The sequence below is a fragment of the Oncorhynchus mykiss genome, chromosome 21 (genome assembly GCF_013265735.2).
Source record: "Oncorhynchus mykiss isolate Arlee chromosome 21, USDA_OmykA_1.1, whole genome shotgun sequence".
NCBI lineage: Eukaryota > Metazoa > Chordata > Actinopteri > Salmoniformes > Salmonidae > Oncorhynchus > Oncorhynchus mykiss.
In genome coordinates this window covers 30,757,600-30,776,269 of record NC_048585.1, presented here as the reverse complement: position 1 = coordinate 30,776,269, position 18,670 = coordinate 30,757,600, and the positions used below count along the sequence as shown (strand labels likewise).

The 18,670-nt window shown below is 45.8% G+C and overlaps 1 protein-coding gene across 16 annotated transcripts in view; it reads right to left on the bottom strand.

Annotated features, from left to right (window-relative positions):
• LOC110500219 (non-muscle caldesmon) overlaps positions 1-18,670 on the bottom strand; it is a 57,973-nt gene that overhangs the window by 31,713 nt on the left and 7,590 nt on the right. For 8 of the 16 annotated variants that reach the window (XR_005038574.1, XR_005038575.1, XR_005038573.1 and 5 more), the window contains exons 2-3: positions 5,672-5,765; positions 55-137 (exon numbers count right to left, since the gene is read on the bottom strand). Coding sequence is in view for 12 of the 16 variants with exons in the window: in XM_036957614.1 (XP_036813509.1) it covers positions 55-128 (74 nt within the window). In the remaining 4 variants the exon portion in view is untranslated. Of the gene's footprint in view, positions 1-54; positions 144-2,073; positions 2,232-5,671; positions 5,766-18,670 lie in introns of those variants that run through there. The other 8 variants (XM_036957615.1, XM_036957607.1, XM_036957610.1 and 5 more) reach the window with 5 other exon arrangements.

Here is an 18,670-nt window from a genome sequence, read left to right as displayed (position 1 = left end):
GAAAAGTAACGAGAGGAGATGGGAAGAAGAGGAAGACGAGGAGGCCAGTCTTACCGCTCAGCCTCCAGGCGCATCTCCTCCCTCTTCTGCCTCCTGAGCTCTCGGCGCCGCTCAAAGTCATCATCCATGGTTACGCCCTGCAGGACGATATCATCATCAACAACGTTGTAGTTTACATAGCAGACCACCATAGTCCCTGTGCCCAAGAACACTAAGGTAACCTGCCTAAATGACTACCGACCCGTAGCACTCACGTCCATAGCCATGAAGTGCTTTGAAAGACTGGTCATGGCTCACATCAACACCATTATCCCAGAAACCCTAGACCCACTCCAATTTGCATACCGATCAAACAGATCCACATATGATGCAATCTCTATTGCACTCCAAACTGCCCTTTCCCACCTGGACAAATGGAACACCTACGTGAGAATGCTGTTCATTGACGACAGCTCAGCGTTCAACACCATAGTGCCCTCAAAGCTCATCACTAAGCTAAGGATCCTGGGACTAAACACCTCCCTCTGCAACTGGATCCTGGACTTCCTGACGGTCCGCCCCCAGGTGGTGAGGGTAGGTAGCAACACAACGCTGATCCTCGACACTGGAGCCCCTCAGGGGTGCATGCTTAGTCCCCTCCTGTACTACCTGGCTTTAGTGGAGCAGGTTGAGAGCTTCAAGTTCCTTGGTGTCCACATCACCAACAAACTAGAATGGTCCAAACACACCAAGACAGTCATGAAGAGGGCACGACAAAACCTATTCCCCCTCAGGAGACTGAAAAGATTTGGCATGGGTCCTCAGATCCACAAAAAGTTATACAGCTGCACCATCGAGAGCATCCCGACTGGTTGCATCACTGCCTGGTACGGCAATTCCTCGTCCTCCGACAGCAAGGCACTGCAGAGGGTAGAACGTACGGCTCCGTACATCACTGGGGCTAAGCTGCCTGCCATCCAGGACCTCTACACCAGGCTGTATCAGAGGAAGGCCCTAAAAATTGTCAAAGACACCAGCCACCCCAGTCATAGTCTGTTCTCTCTGCTACCGCATGGCCACCGGTACCGTAGCACCAAGTCTAGGACCAAAAGGCTACTCAACAGCTTTTATCCCCAAGCCATAAGACTCCTGAACAGGTAATCAAGTGGCTACACAGACCATTTGCATTGTATCCCGCCACCCGCCAACCCCTCTTTTACGCAGCTGCTACTCTCTATCATCTATGCATAGTCACTTTAACTATACCTACATGTACATATTACCTCAATTAGCCCAACTAACAGGGGCCTCCGTACATTGACTCTGTACTGGTACCACCTGTATATACTGTAGCCTCGCTACTGTTATTTCCACTGTCAGTTTACAGTTTAAATTTCTTTACTTATCTATTGTTTACCTAATACCTATTTTTTACTTAAAAATTGCACTGTTGGTTAGGGCTTGTAAGTAAGCATTTCACTGTAAAGTTGTTGTATTCGGCGCACGTGACAAATAAACTTTGATTTGGAAGAACATATGAGTTTACCACCATCCGGTACCTCTGTATCCTATGCTGGGTCATATTCATTAGGGCACGCAACAGAAAAACTAAAATAGGCGTTTCTTATTGGTAGGTAGTCCCTCCCTGTTTCATTCTGTTTTCTTCTGCTTGATGCGTGGTGAATACGACCCGGATGTCTTTCTGCTCTAGACCTCGATACAGGGATATTCACTACCAATACTAGCCGTACAGTACTGTGAAAACGTTGATATCTCTCCACGCCAAACACACAGTCACATTTCACTATAAAAAAAAAATTTAAAAGGAGAAAGTGAAGGAATGAAGGAGGAGGAGAAAGGAGAAGAAAGTGTGTGAGGAGGAAGTAGATGTTAGCGCAGGATGTTAACGCTCTTCACTAAAAATACCCTGGGTACGTGACCGGGGAGAGGAGCAGGACCACCCAGAAGATCCTTAGCCTGTCATCATCCACCTACGCTCTTCTCTTACAAGAACACAACTGTACACAACCCCAATCTAGCCTACTGCTACAGCTAACAGCAAAGTGCATTGAGTGAAAGGCTACAGTACTCTACCTTAGCAGTTGTGACGATTAGACTTTTAAATGTACTGTGTTCCCTCTTAAACCATTCCAGCCTCTCTCCCACTGCTTTATCCCAGCACGGCTACAACACAAAGAGCTCCTGCTGCTGCACAATCTTTCACCGGCCTCAGCAGTCAACAGAAAACGCCTCTTCCTTTCCACCTTCTACTCCTCCCCTCCCTCCCACTCGCCCTCCCTTCCTCCTTCTCCCGGTTGCTGTCTTTCCCTTCTTCAACTCTACGCCCCCCCCCCCCCCCCCCCCCCCCTCCCCCACACACACACACCACCCCTTGCTCTCTCCTTCCCAAATCTCTACAACTTTTCCTGTTTTGTTTAGAGGGCTGTCAGTGGATGGCTAGGATCAGATCCGGGATCAGTTTTAGAGAGGCAGGGTGGGTTCTTCAGGCTTGCTTCCCGAGTTGTGCTGTCGATCATGCTGTAGCCTCCTGCTCTGTGCCCCTCTGCAGCCTCACACAGTGAGAGGACCAAAAAGGGTCTCCAACACCCACACGCACGTGTACAGGAAACACAAGGACAGGGGAGGTATGCTTTAAAACAAAACCCATCACTCCAAGAGCTAGTCCCTCTGTCCATTTCTTTCCCTCCCTCCCTCTCTTTCTCTCGCCTCTCACAGACCCCACCTCCTTCTCATTTCAACTAGAGGACTATCAGAGTCAAACTGCGATGCCCGTGTGATTCGGGCCAGATTATTTCCAACACAGAAATAATTTGCTCTCCATGTTTAGATACACTTACGCCATTTGCATGAGGAAGAAAATTGGCACGTGGATTTCGGTAATTCGCACAACTGTAATTAGACAAAATGAGAGCAATACCAAAAACACTAAAGCCATCACCAGCGTTAGTTTAATCACATACTTCCTAAAAGCAGCACTGGGGCTGAGAGCACACTATTAGTATGACTATGATTTGGGGAATATTTAAGAATGACGATTTAGGCATAGATCATCATTTGATATTATATTCAACAGGGTTTTGGAGTTTGCCTGTGAGAGTGCAGAGCATTCCAGAGTATAGCCGTCGATAAAATGGAGCGATGTCAGTGTCGCACCGATTCCTCGAGGGGACCACCCATATTCCGTCAAAGCTAACATACACAGAGCAGAAGAATGGAGAGAGAGAAAGGGAGCTTCCTGGAATTACATCTTTCTGACTTTCCCTCTGAGGGTTGCGTACCAGAACCGATTTTTAGCCTGCCTCTCCCTGTTCACTGTAAACTATGGTCTCTCGCTCCACTCACTATCTCTCTCTCCTCTCTATCAACTGTAAATTAAGGGCTCTCTCTCTCTCTACCTCTGAACTAAGGTCTCTCTCTCTCTCTCTTCCACACTCACTCTACTCTCTCTCCCCACTGTAAACTCTCTCTCTCTCCCCCCACTGTAAACTCTCTCTCTCTCTCGCCCACTGTAAACTCTCTACTCTCTCTCCCCACTGTAAACTCTCTACTCTCTCTCCCCACTGTAAACTCTCTCTCTCTAATGCCCACTGTAAACTCTCTACTCTCTCTCTCCCTCTGAACTAAGGTCTCTCTCTCTCTCTCTTCCACGCTCACTCTACTCTCTCGCCCACTGTAAACTATCTCTCTCTCGCCCCACTGTAAAACGATTACTTTTTTCTCTCTCGTTCCCTCTCTGTCTGCCAGCTCCAGAGCTACAATGGCAATAATGAAACATTTACCAGTCAAATTAATGCTCTGCCGCAACTCTCTGGCTGACACTACCCAGCGCTTAAGGAACATTATATTAAAAAGCCACGTTGATGTTATCCAGACAACGCTAGCTTTATTTCCCCCTATCATTTTAGGACAGGTTTGTGTTAACACCACCCAAACAATGTGTCCTCTATTCACAAGGAGAGAGCTGGAAGAGAATGTGGCACCATTTCATTCTTAGAGGCATTGCTATGTTAATATGCAGTGAAATGTTGATGTACTGTTTTGCTCTGTGAGTCCATAGAACATAGAGGCCTCTTTTTTTCCCATGAGTCATTGCTGTGACACACAGCCGAATAACTTTTGTCTTCACCACTTTAGCACAAACACATTCACCTCAAGAGTACGCCTCGGAAACTATTTGAGGAATGCGGCATTTTAAAATTCTGATGTTAGCACAACGTCTTGAAAGAAGCTTTAAGTTACTCATTCACATGCCATTTTAAAAACAACTCCAGAAGATTCTTCCAGAGGACGAAGCACTTTAAGTTGTTGAGAAGAAAAAAAAGTTGTCAAGTGTAACGTTAACATTGGCAGGCCTGTCAGCAGATTACTTACACCCCCTGACACTTCTTCGCCGGATAAACAGAAAAAAGGAGAGCGAGAGGGGAGAGATAGTTCTACTGGGACACAACAGCAGCTTTTACTCCATGTTATCCAAAGATTGCCCCGAGTCCAAAACTGATTAAAAGACACAATATTTGGACTGCAGCCGTTCTGGGCGACTTGAGCGTGGGACTAAAATTAACTCCAGAGAAAAAGAGACAGAACGAAAGAAAGACAGACAGAAAGAATGAATGAAGAAAACATTGAAGCCAACACAAACTTGGTCTACTTAGACTATATTCCAATATATCCATAAACTGCACCAATATGCACAGTTTACTGTAGTGGGGACATGAGAGTAAACATGGTCAAGCTATGGGACTCTGGCTAAGGCTTCTACTTTTGTCATCCCAAGGAATGCTGTTATTTTCCCTTTAAGAGAAGAAAAGAAGAGGAGGGGATTGTGGGCCGGCTCCCACCCTCCCAGCTCCCTGGCTCTGCCTGTACCTGCAGGTAAAGCGCAAGCAGTGTGCACATTGCCATGGTGACCCAGGTGTGAGGGTTGGCCAGGTGTGGTTAGAGGGAGGGAGGGAGCTGGGAGAAATAAAGGTATCCCAGGTATCTGCCATGTCAGTGCTGGGCTGGCACAAGACCCAGGGATTGTGTGGCAGGCGCAGGGAGGGAAAGGGAGAGCGAGGCTAGGGCCAGGCATCCTTCACCTCCTCTCTCTCGCTGGGGCCTACTCATTAGGAGATGCTGGAGGAATGTGAGCTATGCGCTCTTTGCTCTGGCCCCTGTCTGGGCCTCTCAGGTGGGGTGGAGAGGTAGGCTGCTGTCACTCTTACTCACTGTCAGTCTATCCATAGGCTACTGTGAGAGCCTGGCACGGCCATGTACAATAAAGGTCTTCATCACAATCGCTGCCATTATAATCATCCTCATCAGCTTGATCATCACCATCTTGAGTTCATCATCCTCCTCCTCTTCATCCTCCTCCTGATTATCATAATATAATAATATAATATAATATAATCTAACCATTCCATTCAATTCCTGACAATATCATGCATTGTCTGAGCGACAGATTCCGACAGCAACAACAGTATCCCTGATTCCCTGTCCTATGGTTGGAGACATGAATCATGTCTGGCTCTGGCACTGACAAGCAGGGATAGGGAGGGAGGGAGGGAGGGAGGGAGGGAGGGAGGGAGGGAGAAAGGGAGAAAGGGAGAAAGGGAGAAAGGGAGAAAGGGAGAAAGGAAAGGCTGAGAGAGAAGCTGCCCGAGGGAGGAAACAGGAGACGCACTCTCACCTGGAGAGAGAGAGAATCTGAGCACCAGTCAGTCAGTCTGTCAGTCACTCCAGCCTCGGCCTGTTCCACGTTGAGTAGGAGGGGGGTCTTAAATCTGTTTGGAAAAGGAGAAAGCTATTAATACTTAATTCCATGCCATTCCCCCCCAGGGTGCTATTCACTTAATGAGTTCCAATGAAACCTAGTGATCAAAGGGCTGTTTCTGTTTCGAGGCCCAGTTCTGTCAATGAGCGTGGTGCGAGAGCCAAGACAGTGAAATCTATCATTCTAGACTATGACTTTGACATTCACCTGGGTCAGGTCATCCCAACCGAGCACCTCAACTCCGTCTGACTGGCTGACTCGGAGTCAGGGCTCTGTCAACACTGTAGGTGTGTCGCCTCCTGATCCCGGTATAGTGTCATTTACAGTGCCTTGCGAAAGTATTCGGCCCCCTTGAACTTTGCGACCTTTTGCCACATTTCAGGCTTCAAACATAAAGATATAAAACTGTATTTTTTTGTGAAGAATCAACAACAAGTGGGACACAATCATGAAGTGGAACGACATTTATTGGATATTTCAAACTTTTTTAACAAATCAAAAACTGAAAACTTGGGCGTGCAAAATTATTCAGCCCCTATACTTTCAGTGCAGCAAACTCTCTCCAGAAGTTCAGTGAGGATCTCTGAATGATCCAATGTTGACCTAAATGACTAATGATGATAAATACAATCCACCTGTGTGTAATCAAGTCTCCGTATAAATGCACCTGCACTGTGATAGTCTCAGAGGTCCGTTAAAAGCGCAGAGAGCATCATGAAGAACAAGGAACACACCAGGCAGGTCCGAGATACTGTTGTGAAGAAGTTTAAAGCCGGATTTGGATACAAAAATATTTCCCAAGCTTTAAACATTCCAAGGAGCACTGTGCAAGCGATAATATTGAAGTGGAAGGAGTATCAGACCACTGCAAATCTACCAAGACCTGGCCGTCCCTCTAAACTTTCAGCTCATACAAGGAGAAGACTGATCAGAGATGCAGCCAAGGGGCCCATGATCACTCTGGATGAACTGCAGAGATCTCCAGCTGAGGTGGGAGACTCTGTCCATAGGACAACAATCAGTCGTATATTGCACAAATCTGGCCTTTATGGAAGAGTGGCAAGAAGAAAGCCATTTCTTAAAGATATCCATAAAAAGTGTTGTTTAAAGTTTGCCACAAGCCACCTGGGAGACACACCAAACATGTGGAAGAAGGTGCTCTGGTCAGATGAAACCAAAATGTAACTTTTTGGCAACAATGCAAGACGTTATGTTTGGCGTAAAAGCAACACAGCTCATCACCCTGAACACACCATCCCCACTGTCAAACATGGTGGTGGCAGCATCATGGTTTGGGCCTGCTTTTCTTCAGCAGGGACAGGGAAGATGGTTAAAATTGATGGGAAGATGGATGGAGCCAAATACAGGACCATTCTGGAAGAAAACCTGATAGAGTCTGCAAAAGACCTGAGACTGGGACAAAGATTTGTCTTCCAACAAGACAATGATCCAAAACATAAAGCAAAATCTACAATGGAATGGTTCAAAAATAAACATATCCAGGTGTTAGAAGTCAAAGTCCAGACTTGAATCCAATCGAGAATCTGTGGAAAGAACTGAAAACTGCTGTTCACAAATGCTCTCCATCCAACCTCACTGAGCTCGAGCTGTTTTGCAAGGAGGAATGGGAAAAAATTTCAGTCTCTCGATGTGCAAAACTGATAGAGACATACCTCAAGCGACTTACAGTTGTAATCACAGCAAAAGGTGGCGCTACAAAGTATTAACTTAAGGGGGCTGAATAATTTTGCACGCCCAATTTTTCAGTTTTTGATTTGTTAAAAAAGTTTGAAATATCCAATAAATGTCGTTCCACTTCATGATTGTGTCCCACTTGTTGTTGATTCTTCACAAAAAAATACAGTTTTAAATATTTATGTTTGAAGCCTGAAATGTGGCAAAAGGTCGCAAAGTTCAAGGGGGCCGAATACTTTCGCAAGGCACTGTAGGTGGTGAGACAAAATCATACACTGATCTCAGACCTGCTGGAGTAGAACCTATTGGTGTGATGTTTTATGGTGGACTCAGGTCTTAGTTCAGGTCTGTGTGTACTTGTATGTGTGTTGACTGTCTGTGTCTGTGTTACGGTGCAGTAGACCAGCTAATGGCCTGTACAGTAATGAGACTGTGCATCATCCCCTCCCGAGCTAAACTAAGCTCTGCACAGTGTAATAGTCACTCCTTGTCAGTCAGGTGACAGGTCAGGATTCCCCATTCCCACCCAGCAGTGTGTACACAGGAGCCATCAGGACTGTCTCACAGTCACACAGCCTGCACTCTGTCTACTCATACACAGAGGAGAGGAACAGAGCAGAGTTTAACTGTAGCAGATATCATATGCAGACTGACTGACTGACTGCAGACTGACTGACTCACTGACTAATGCTTTGCAGGTGCTCAAGGGGCAGTTTGAGTTTGAGCAAACGCCAAAAGGATACCTGTAGGGGTGTGGGTATGTATCCAAATGTGGATAGCAATGCAGAGGGCAGAGACATGTTCCATCTCTGAGAACATCTGGGAGTGTGTGTGTGTGTGTGTACGTGTCTGTCTTGGTCTGTGAGTGTCTCTGTGCGGCCAGCCAACGTGCGTGTGTCCTGTCCATCGCCACCTGTAATGATGTGTTTGGAAGAGGTTGTCCTCCCTTGGTCCCGTTCAGCGTGATCTGCCTCTCATCTCACACGTCGGGCCCCTGGCCCCGCCTCGCCTCGGGTCCATTAACACATTTACTGCCTCTGGCCCAGCCCAGGCTGTGAACCACGCCAGGATGTGGCCACATAAATTCACTGGTTTTTGGCATGGGGGAGGCCATGATTTCTGACTCTCTTTCTCGTTGCCTCTCTCTCCCTATCCCCCTCTCTCTCTCTCTCCCTTCTCCCCCTCTCCTCGTCTGTCATGGTACAGACACTGCTGTTGGACCACAAAGGCATGATCCGACCAGCTGCTGACTACGTGCTCATCGTGAACACTGGGATAATGTGAGGAGGAGGAGTGTACGGCTGTGTGCATCTGTGTGCGACTGCACATACTTCCTCCCCTACATACTGATGCCAAGGGAATGTCAGCCAACTCAGCTGACCTGAGGACAGATCTCGTGGTGTCCAACTAGAAGACTTTAGCTGGGACACATCTTTCTTTGGGCAGGATATGAGGTGGCCAAAAGCGCCTGAGCTCAGATTTGTTCAGCTCGATCTCAATACCATCTGCTTCATGTGTTAGGGCTCTGTCCGCTCCAAAAGAAATTCATTCCGCGAGAAGTTTCGGTTAGCTCTAACACGGAAGAATTCGTCAAATTAAAGCACTACTCTAAGAATAGTGGAGAGCTGAGAGCCAATTGGAAATGACAGTATAAGGGCTGACTAAACTGGGTGAGTGACTGGGTAAGAATCTGCCCGCCATGCATCCTTGAATTCTTAAGACCGGCCATCATTAGTGACTTAGTCTGATGATCACACACAATCCCTCCCAAATCACCACAGATTGCTATTGTGCCGACTTTGGCCGTCAGATTGAGAGGAGCGAGGGGGAAAATACTGGGGTTAAAAGAAAAAGAGGTCCAAGCCTTTGAGTTTCCACTTGGGGATGGATAAGGAGACCCCTGCATGCATTCCCAGACGATGGTTCACAATTCCTGACACATCTCCTTGCCCAGTGATGAATACACTCTGACTGACTGCTAGCTATAGCCTAAGGTTATCGGTAACAGCTCACAGCTGAGAATCCATCACTGAGACACACTGTAATCATCACAGGCACAAACTGATCCAGTGTGTTACTTGATGTTGCTGTCCAATCAGTGTGGTGCTAGACAAGGTTCTTTCCCTGATATGCTTGACATCTCAGTTACTAAACGCAGTGTGCGACGTAACATTTTTGTCAAATTACTCAGTGTCACATAACCCTTTTAGGAAAGGAAAAAAGCCCATCGAATGCCTTTCATTCTGATGAGAGATCACAAATTCTGCCCCATGATGGAACATTGATACATTTCCCAATGCCAGTGTGATTAGCTTGGGTCTTTCGGCATGGCATGTTCTATTGGTGTTTTAAATAGAACAGTCATTGCAATCATCTATTTTGACCCTTCTGGTTTGGTCCCACACACACACACACCTCCTCTTTCCCCCCCAGAGAGGCCTTCCTACGTCAGCAAAGACAATACACCCACCACACCATAGTTAATTCCCATCATCATGGGTTGAACCATCAACTACTAGCCCAAGACTCAGTCCAAATGAGATAACTGCCAACAGCGGAGAAGAGTGGACAAAAGGAGGATGTCAGTAAAACATTACCTTGCTATAAACACTGTTTTAAGAGAGTCATTTGCATTGGGATTAGTTTATACAGTGAACCCTAAATGACATTGTAAAGATGTCAGCTAGTTTCAGAACGACGGGCAACATCAGTACACGAGATGAGGCCTTTTCTCTTGTCCTCGTTGTGTTTTAAAAGGCTCGCGCCGTGCCTTAATGGTCCACTTTCAACGTCAGATTCACAATCGGCCCATATCAGAGCAGCACGGCCCAAGGAGAACAAATCCCACACAAAATAGGGATGTTTTTTTTTTTGTACACCATCAAAAGGCTACTGGCTGTACTCCATATGACCAAATATGGAAGAAAAAAAAAGCTCCCTTTCCCGTAACATAACTGGGAGAGAGAAAAATATTTCTAGCTAACATGCTGTGCAGTGAGATACAGGCAGCTCTCACACTCATAACATACTGACCACAAAAGAGCGGGGTTAAAAGGGCCAGGGTTCAAATAGTATTGGGAATTGTTGAAGTACGTTGAGTTTTTGCTTGAAGTCTGCCTGGCGTGCCAGATGGGGTGGGGTTTGCACTTTTGGGGCTAGACCACAGTGGTTCCACTGCCCCAGGCAAGCACAATCAAGCACAGTTCAGCTATTTGAACGATTTTAAATACTATTTGGACCCAGGTTTGGTTAGGGCTGGCTGTATCTCTAAGCAACATGACGGATGATGCTGTCTCTCTGGTGGCATCTCTGAGACAGAGCAAAGTAAACCCAGAATATTATTAGCCTGACTTTCCCTAGACAAGAGGACCACATTGTGTGCAACTCTATATCTTTGTCTGGCTCGATCTCTATGGTGCAAGCGTGTGTGAACCTGTGGCAAAGGCTGACTCCATTTTAAGCCAGTAGGGAGTTGAAAATACCTAACCTTTCTTTGTTCACTTTTAGAAAAATATACTTTTTCCTCTTTCGCGAAAGTGCTTGCATTCTGCACTCTAAAGCCGGAAGGACTGTACCGTAGGTTACATTCCTCGTGGCTAAACATAGTCTCAATCCGAGGGGTCTCAGCCCTGCGCTACAGTTAGAAACCGTTTGTTTATCAGCCAACCAGACTATTTGGTCTCTGACAAATGCCTGCCACTATTGTCAATCAAAGAAGATAACCAAACGTCTGGCCAAGAGGAAAAACGCAAAACTCAGCAGTAGAACAAAGCTATAAAGAAGCTCACTTAGCTTTTTTTTCTCTCTCGTATTTAGTCAACATGGAGTGGTTTTAACTGTCAGCATGTAACCTTTGAAATAATACATCAAGACTCTAGTCCAAATATCCAGAAGGTCAACTCAATAAATATCTGCCTACGCTTGACGCAGGTTAGCGTTTTCATCATGAATATTGTTCTGGAGGCAGCTCTGTGGTCACTAGCTAGCACAGCCAAAGTCATACCATCTGATCTGAAATCTAACCCTAACCATAACCTTAACCACACTGCTAACCTTGAATTAAGACCAAAAATAAAATAATACAAATCCTGAATTTTTACAATGTAGCCAATTTTGACTTTGCAGCTGGCCTATCTAGTGGAAATCGCACGGTTCTGTCTCCAGGACAAGATTCATGACAATAAATGTCAACCTGAGCTCTTGACACAGGATATCAACAGCCTTTGTCTCATATAATTCCACTAGGACATACAGTACACTAACTGTCTCCATATTCTTTCTATACCGACGTTGGTATGAAGCCACTCTACAGCAGTTTGACAGAAGGGGTTGGGGGGGGGGGGGGGGGGGGGGGGTGGCTACTAAATGAATCCTATTTAGTGGACAGGAAACTCACTCAGTGAAAACACACTCACTCACGACCGGGGACTTTGACGAATGACTCTCTCACCCCACCTTTTCAGGAGAATAGCTTCCTCTTCCTTCATCCTGTCTGTGTCCCAAATGTCACCCTATTACCTATATAGTGCACTTCTTCCAAAGTAGTGCACTATGTAGGGAATAGGGCGCCATTTTGGGACACGTCCCATTCGTGCAAACTCGCCATCTTGACACCTGCCGTCTTTTAGTAGAAACACCCTCCAAACGGGCCCTGAACCACTCCTCGACAGATCATTCATCTGAGGTTCACTGACCAGAGAGAGTAGCAGGGTGTAGCAAGGCTGGGGTGTTGACACCTACATGATGTGTTTTACTCAAAGCAAAGCACTACTGATGCCAGCACAACCAAAAGGTCTGGATCTGCTACTCTGGTATTGCTCTCTGTCTGCAGTTTGGGGGCCACTCGGGACGGGAGCACATCCTGTACCAAAATAGACCTGTGTGTCACTAGAGGCCCCATAGTAGGGGCCCTTACTCGTGTATGGAGCATGAGCAAGATGGAGCATGATAACATAGTGAAGCGTGAGTAACAGTCCCACCAAACCGTCGATCCGAGGCATTCCTAGTCGATCGCTAAACATTTATAGAAAAGAATAACGATAAAGCCAATCATTCCTACATTTTTCTGTCTCGCGCTGTTGGCAGTAGGTGGACTTGTTTCAGCTGCCCTGCATGCCGGGGAGGCGAAGTGTTCCCATTTCATGTGTCTGAAGGTACAAACTCCGCGTGCCCAGAGAGCAAATCAAGGGTACCTTTAGGCCTACCGCTAGCCAATCGGATTGCTCAGATCATGTGTCTGTCTGCAGCTTCCTTGAGCGTACAGCAAAGTAAGTTGATACTGTGATTTCAAAACATCGAAAACCATGACTAGAGAGAGACTGTCAATGAATGCAGCAAAGAGCTTTCGTTTTTATGAGTGAGTTCATGTTTAAGTTCATACTCAGCAGCACTGTCAACACTTTTTATTAAAACACTGCTATATGCCATAAAATGCGCTTCTCCACTTGCGCTGCAACCAGCAATGACGCTTCAATGAATGAGTAGCAAAGTGTATCTATAGGCTTGCGTTGTTGTTATTATTATTATTAGCAGCTTGTGTCTTTTTTTTTTAAATCAAGGAATATTTCACTTTCTCTGGTCATAGGAGTAACAACATGAGTTGGTGCAGAAATAATGCAATGTGACTCGAGTTTTGCTGCCAGCTGGAATACGGTACCCCCTATATGGTCAGTCTTAGCTGAGGGACGAGAGCTGAGGGACGGTCCGACTGCGAGATGCTCTCCCTCCGCTGAGACTGAACAACAAATCCAGGCACAATCAGTCCAGTAAAATAAAGAAAGCACATTATTTATACCCACTGAGATGTGCCTCACAAGTAATACAACAAGATCATATACCTCGAGTTTTGAAATATACTTAGAAAATTGTCTGAGAAGAACAACATTGGCAGGGCAATTCAAGCCTAGCCAATATGCACCGATAATGTATTGGGCCTATAGCCTACTACAGATATCATTGCTACAGAACTTTTTTTTAAATGTTGCATAGGCCTACGTTCTTTTAGGTTTTAAAATAATTCTGAGCCGTAGATCTCGGTCTTCATTATGACTCAGAAAGTGATCTCGAAAAGTTTGGGGAACCACAGGCCTATACAGTACATGTATAGCATGACAACGTCACAAGAGTTGTCTACAGTTTACAGTATGGGACTACAGAGGCTAGAATGTCCCCTGGTAAGCAGCTTATTATAGTTTGGGCCCCTATTCATATTCCATCTCCCATATGGTACATACATAGTGTATCATATAGTGAATCATATAGCTAGACAGGACAGGCACTCAGCCACTAGGCCTACAGACCAGTGTTCCTGCTGTAATCCCCTCTTGATTTGACAAGAACAAGATATTTAAAACACCGCCTCTTTAAGGGTCTCAGGGGATCTGGGCTGAGCTGCCCAATTTTCTCCACATAATTATTATGACCCAGAGCAGTGGGGAACGGACTCAGACAGACACCGTATCTGTCACGGCACCTGGAACACATGTTCTGGAACATACAAATGTATTTCTCATAAAGCCCTGAGAAGTTCCTGATGTGTCTTGTAAAGAAAAAAAAAACAAGTATCGTACACCAAAACATTTCTGACAAGTTTCCCCCATAAAAAAACTTAATTATGTTTTGCGGAGATTGAGAGACCCTTCGATTGCCAGGAGGAAGAAAATGTGGCTATACTTTCGAGAGAAAAAAACTTACTGGGAAAAAAAGATGAATGAAAACATCTGACTGATTTATGTGCCTGGTCTGTATCACAGTTGGAGAAATGCCTTCCTGTCATGCCTTACATGGAAACATACAAGCAGCACGAGCCGCAAAGAAGCCATGGCGCAACCACTTACACACCAGGAGAGGCTTGTGAGGCCTGCTCAGAACATGACACAGGCACTGACAGATGTTTGTGTATTGCCTTTTTTTTCTGTCTGTGTCTACCCAGGGGGCCGTGTTGCCCCACAGAAAATTGGTACCATGATTACTGCCTCAAAATTACATGTTTTTACCTCAGAGCATACATTTTCATCAATCCGATCGTTTAGCCACGCGCAAATCTGCAAATCAGGCTGCGGAATGTGCTTCCTGAAGCGTTGCGCAAGGATATTCAAGGGTATTATGTGACAAGAGATCTTTCAAAATAAGGGGCCTGTTGCATTCCTGGGAAGAGATAGGAGAAAGATAGGGGAGAGAGAGAGAGAGAGAGAGAGGGGTAGAAGATAGAGAGAGAGAAGATTAAGATTCTAGCTCTAGCACGATGACCTCACCGAGGGCTATTACTCTGAGTGGACGGGAAAGGTGGAGAGGTCCAGCATTTAGGCTACTTCGAGACCCCTTGGGAAAACATTTTGGTTTGTTTAGTGAACAAATACGTTTAAAAAAAATACCTGTCAGGATAACTGATTATAATGGAGCTCGTTGTGAAGGAGTTTGGAGCTGTGATGGCTGCCGGAGGTGTTTTTGTTTTTGGAGGACGAGATTTTTATTTTATTTAACTAGGCAAGTCAGTTAAGAACAAATTCTTATTTACAATGACGGCCTAGGAACAGTGGGTTAACTGCCTGTTCAGGGGCAGAACGACAGATTTGTACCTTGTCAGCTCGGGGGTTTGAACTTGCAACCTTCCGGTTACTAGCTCTAACCACTAGGCTACCCTGCCGCCCCAGATAGAGGACGAGGTCTGTTGCTCTTTGCATCCAAGCGTCACTCAGCAGGCCTGAGCACATCTGTATGGGGGGGGGGGGGTCACTGCATTGGGGCTAAAGGCAAGGTGTAACACAAAGAGATGTGTTCAGTAGCAGTGCAGACTGATGAATGGGAATGGGAGTGGAAACTGTGACCAGAGACCAGCTAATTTATCAGTCAAGCTCCTCTCTTCCGTAAACTCCTATCTGTTGAGGTTGTCATTGCACTGCTAAAAACCATGGTCTTAACTGTGATGTGATGGATGTAACGAAGCTGTCCTCCAGTCAAGTCTACTTCCCACCACCACAACCAAATCCCTTGGTGAGATATCCGTGAGGGAACTGGGCCATTCTAAACCATCCACTTCATTTTGAAGAGCCATATCAACAACACCGCCATCTTAGACAGAAACCAGGAGTCTCCTATTCCAACCCTCTTGGTGTTCTAGAGATGCCTTGCTTACGGCGCAATGTCTAGGTCTGTCTGTGTGAAATAAATATGAACGTCTATACAGTGTGTTTGCCTCTAGTGTAAATATTGCTCTTCTTCAGACTCTGAGCCTGCAGCTAGCTCAGCGTAAGGAGAGTGTGATATCATTGGAATCGATAGTGGTGAGGTTCAGCTCCTCAAGACCAAACATTCCTGTCTGAGTGGAGAGAGGAGACAACCCTTCTTGTGCCTCAGTGTTCTCCTATCCAGGAAGCTAGGCTGCACTATAGGTGATCTCGTTTCTGTGCATATTTCTGCTGGATGCTATTATTAGCGTCGCAGAGGGCCAGCGGTCTGTCTGGGAGGGGTTGAAACTCTGTGTGCCTCCCCGAGGCGCTAGTGGGGGCCAGAAGCCATTGATCTCCATAAAGCACAGGTATATATATATGTTGTTGATATGTATATATATATATATATATATATATATATATATATCTCTTCTCCTAGTCCTATCTGTCAATGGGCCCCATCCGCCCGCAACCTCCACACGCAAACAAAACAAAATCTCAATAGATCTCAGTAGCATAGCCATTTTTGTCAGTGAAACATCTTGAGCGTTGGCAGTGTGTTAAATTATGTCAACTCAGCGGTGCTTGTCTGTCAGGACAGAAGGCCGTTCCCTTCTCTTCTTCCCCCCGTGGCTCTGACTTCTGACTCTGCTGCCAGGCATTTCAGGAAACACTAGAGCTCTAGGAGACATAACAAAGCACTCACCCTGTCTCTTTCTCTTCCTCCTTCACTCTTTCTCTTACTATCCCAGTCTCTCGCTCTCCCTTCTATCTTTCTTTCTCCATCTGCCCGTCTCTCTGTTTCTCTCGCTCTCTGTCTCCTCTCGCTCTCTCCCACTACTCTTTTTTTTTTTTTATCTCTCTCTGTCTTGTCCAGTCTTGGAAGCCTCATGGTTAGTTCTTGTGAGTGCCTTAAGTATTTTTGTAAAATGGCGCGTTGCCTCAGATATACAATTTCAGACTATAAAGTATTTTTTACGTGCCTACTAAAGCTACGTCACTGACACAACTCTAGGTAAGAAGACTACTCCTCTCTTTCAACACGAGGTGACATTTACTGCCAAACGAAGGATAAAATTCAGCTTTATAGGTTAATGCATGTTATTTAAACCGTCTAATTCCTAAATCTATTAGAATAACACATCTCAGACAACCATGAAATTGTAAATAATGAAGTAGTCGGTTCAGGAGAGTGCTCAGGTTCGCTTTATAGGGGTTCGTTCAATTTTAGCTAATGGCAAAACTGGAAATTAGATGACTCTGTAAACTTAAGTATAATGGGAACAAATCTGACCCCCCCCCCCGATTTATTTTCTGCTAGTAATCTGCTCAGAAGGAAAACCATCTCCTTTTCACATGATACCCATCCACCTGAGCCACACACACACACACACACACACACACACACACACACACAACCTTATTCACTTCCAGTCGGTTCCCTCTGTTTATGTATTGAACCTGAGTGACTGGTATTTAATTTCGGATGGGCTCAAACCCTGGGCCAGGCAGGGGTGGTGTACTATTACTGGTCATTAACTTTAACCTGAACTAATGGCTGCTTATTATCCAAGGTGGTCCCCCAGATGTCTGTCATAGTAAACGGGTGGCACAGAGCTTCAGAGCCCAGACCAGTCAGACATCCTCTCCTCTGTCCTAGAGAATCTGCCAACCCGGGGCAGACATAGACACAGGCCTCCCCCTAACAAGCCATCATTGTTCTACTTTTTCCTGTGTTTTGTTACTCAGCTGCTGGGTTCATTAAAGCAGGGCTTAATGAGGCCTGCCAGCTTGTCACCCCCAACACCCCTCTCTCTTCTAACCCTCACCCCTAGTACCTAACCCTATCCTTCCCAAATCTCCAACCCCATCAACCACACCCCCTTCTACCCTCCTCATCCAAACCCTCTACACTACTCAACTACCTCACACCAAACCAACCATTTAATCTACTCCCATCTCACCCAACGTCATACACCCACACCCCTTCCCTCTTCCATCCCCTCCACCACACTCCTCTCCCGAAACCTCCACCCCACCCAATCGCATGTGTTCAATCTATTCAACCCATCTCACTCAGACAGAGTTAGCCTTGTCTTGTCTTAGCTAGCTAGCAGAATGCTCCTCCTCATGAAGACCTGTCTGCATTTGTCTGACGAGAGGAGAGCCATTGGGGCGGCAGGGTAGCCTAGTGGTTAGAGTGTTGGACTAGTAACGGGAAGGTTGCAAGTTCAAACCCCCGAGCTGACAAGGTATAAATCTGTCATTCTGCCCCTGTACAGGCAGTTAACCCACTGTTCCTAGGCTGTCATTGAAAATACAAATTTGTTCTTAACTGACTTGCCTAGTTAAATAAAGGTAAAAAATTACTGCTAACAGGCCTGTAATTAAGAAGCGCTCACACTCCATTAATGAGCATGCTTACTTCACTTAGTCTAACCGTGCATTGCATAAATAAGCAGCGGGGCCTAGCAGATTTGCTCCATTGTCTTTGGGTAGCCTAGCATCACACTTGTTAGCGAGTTGTTGTTTTGTTGGCATGTGTGGAATTGACTGACTGCCACTGCTTTTTGCATTTAAATTTGTTAGCCGGTTTTCTCGGTCTGTCAGACTATTGATGCTACATATTGGGTCTTGTTCCATTAAATAATTAGGCCTACTCATCAATGTATCTTTAACTGAAGATGGCCGGCCTGTTAGGTAGAAGGGTTTGTTTTCAATAGTAATAAAACTACTTCACTATACTTGAATCAATGAATCAGCTATCTTCCTACAAGTGTACGCAGGAGAGTTGAAACCCAGCATGAATCTGAATCTGTCCCTTCTTAGCAGAGTTTTGGCTAGCACCTTAGCACCATTGCCCTAGACCTGGGCTGTTTAACAATAACATGACTGATGGTTTCTCCCAATCACCTTGAGCAGGTCTCTTATGAGGTAAGACATTCTCGTTTGCCAGCCTCTCTGCCTGCAGAGGAGCTCTGATTAAAACCCCTTTCAAAAGGCAGTGGTTATGTCCCAAGTGGCACCCCATTTCCTCTATAGTGCGCTACTT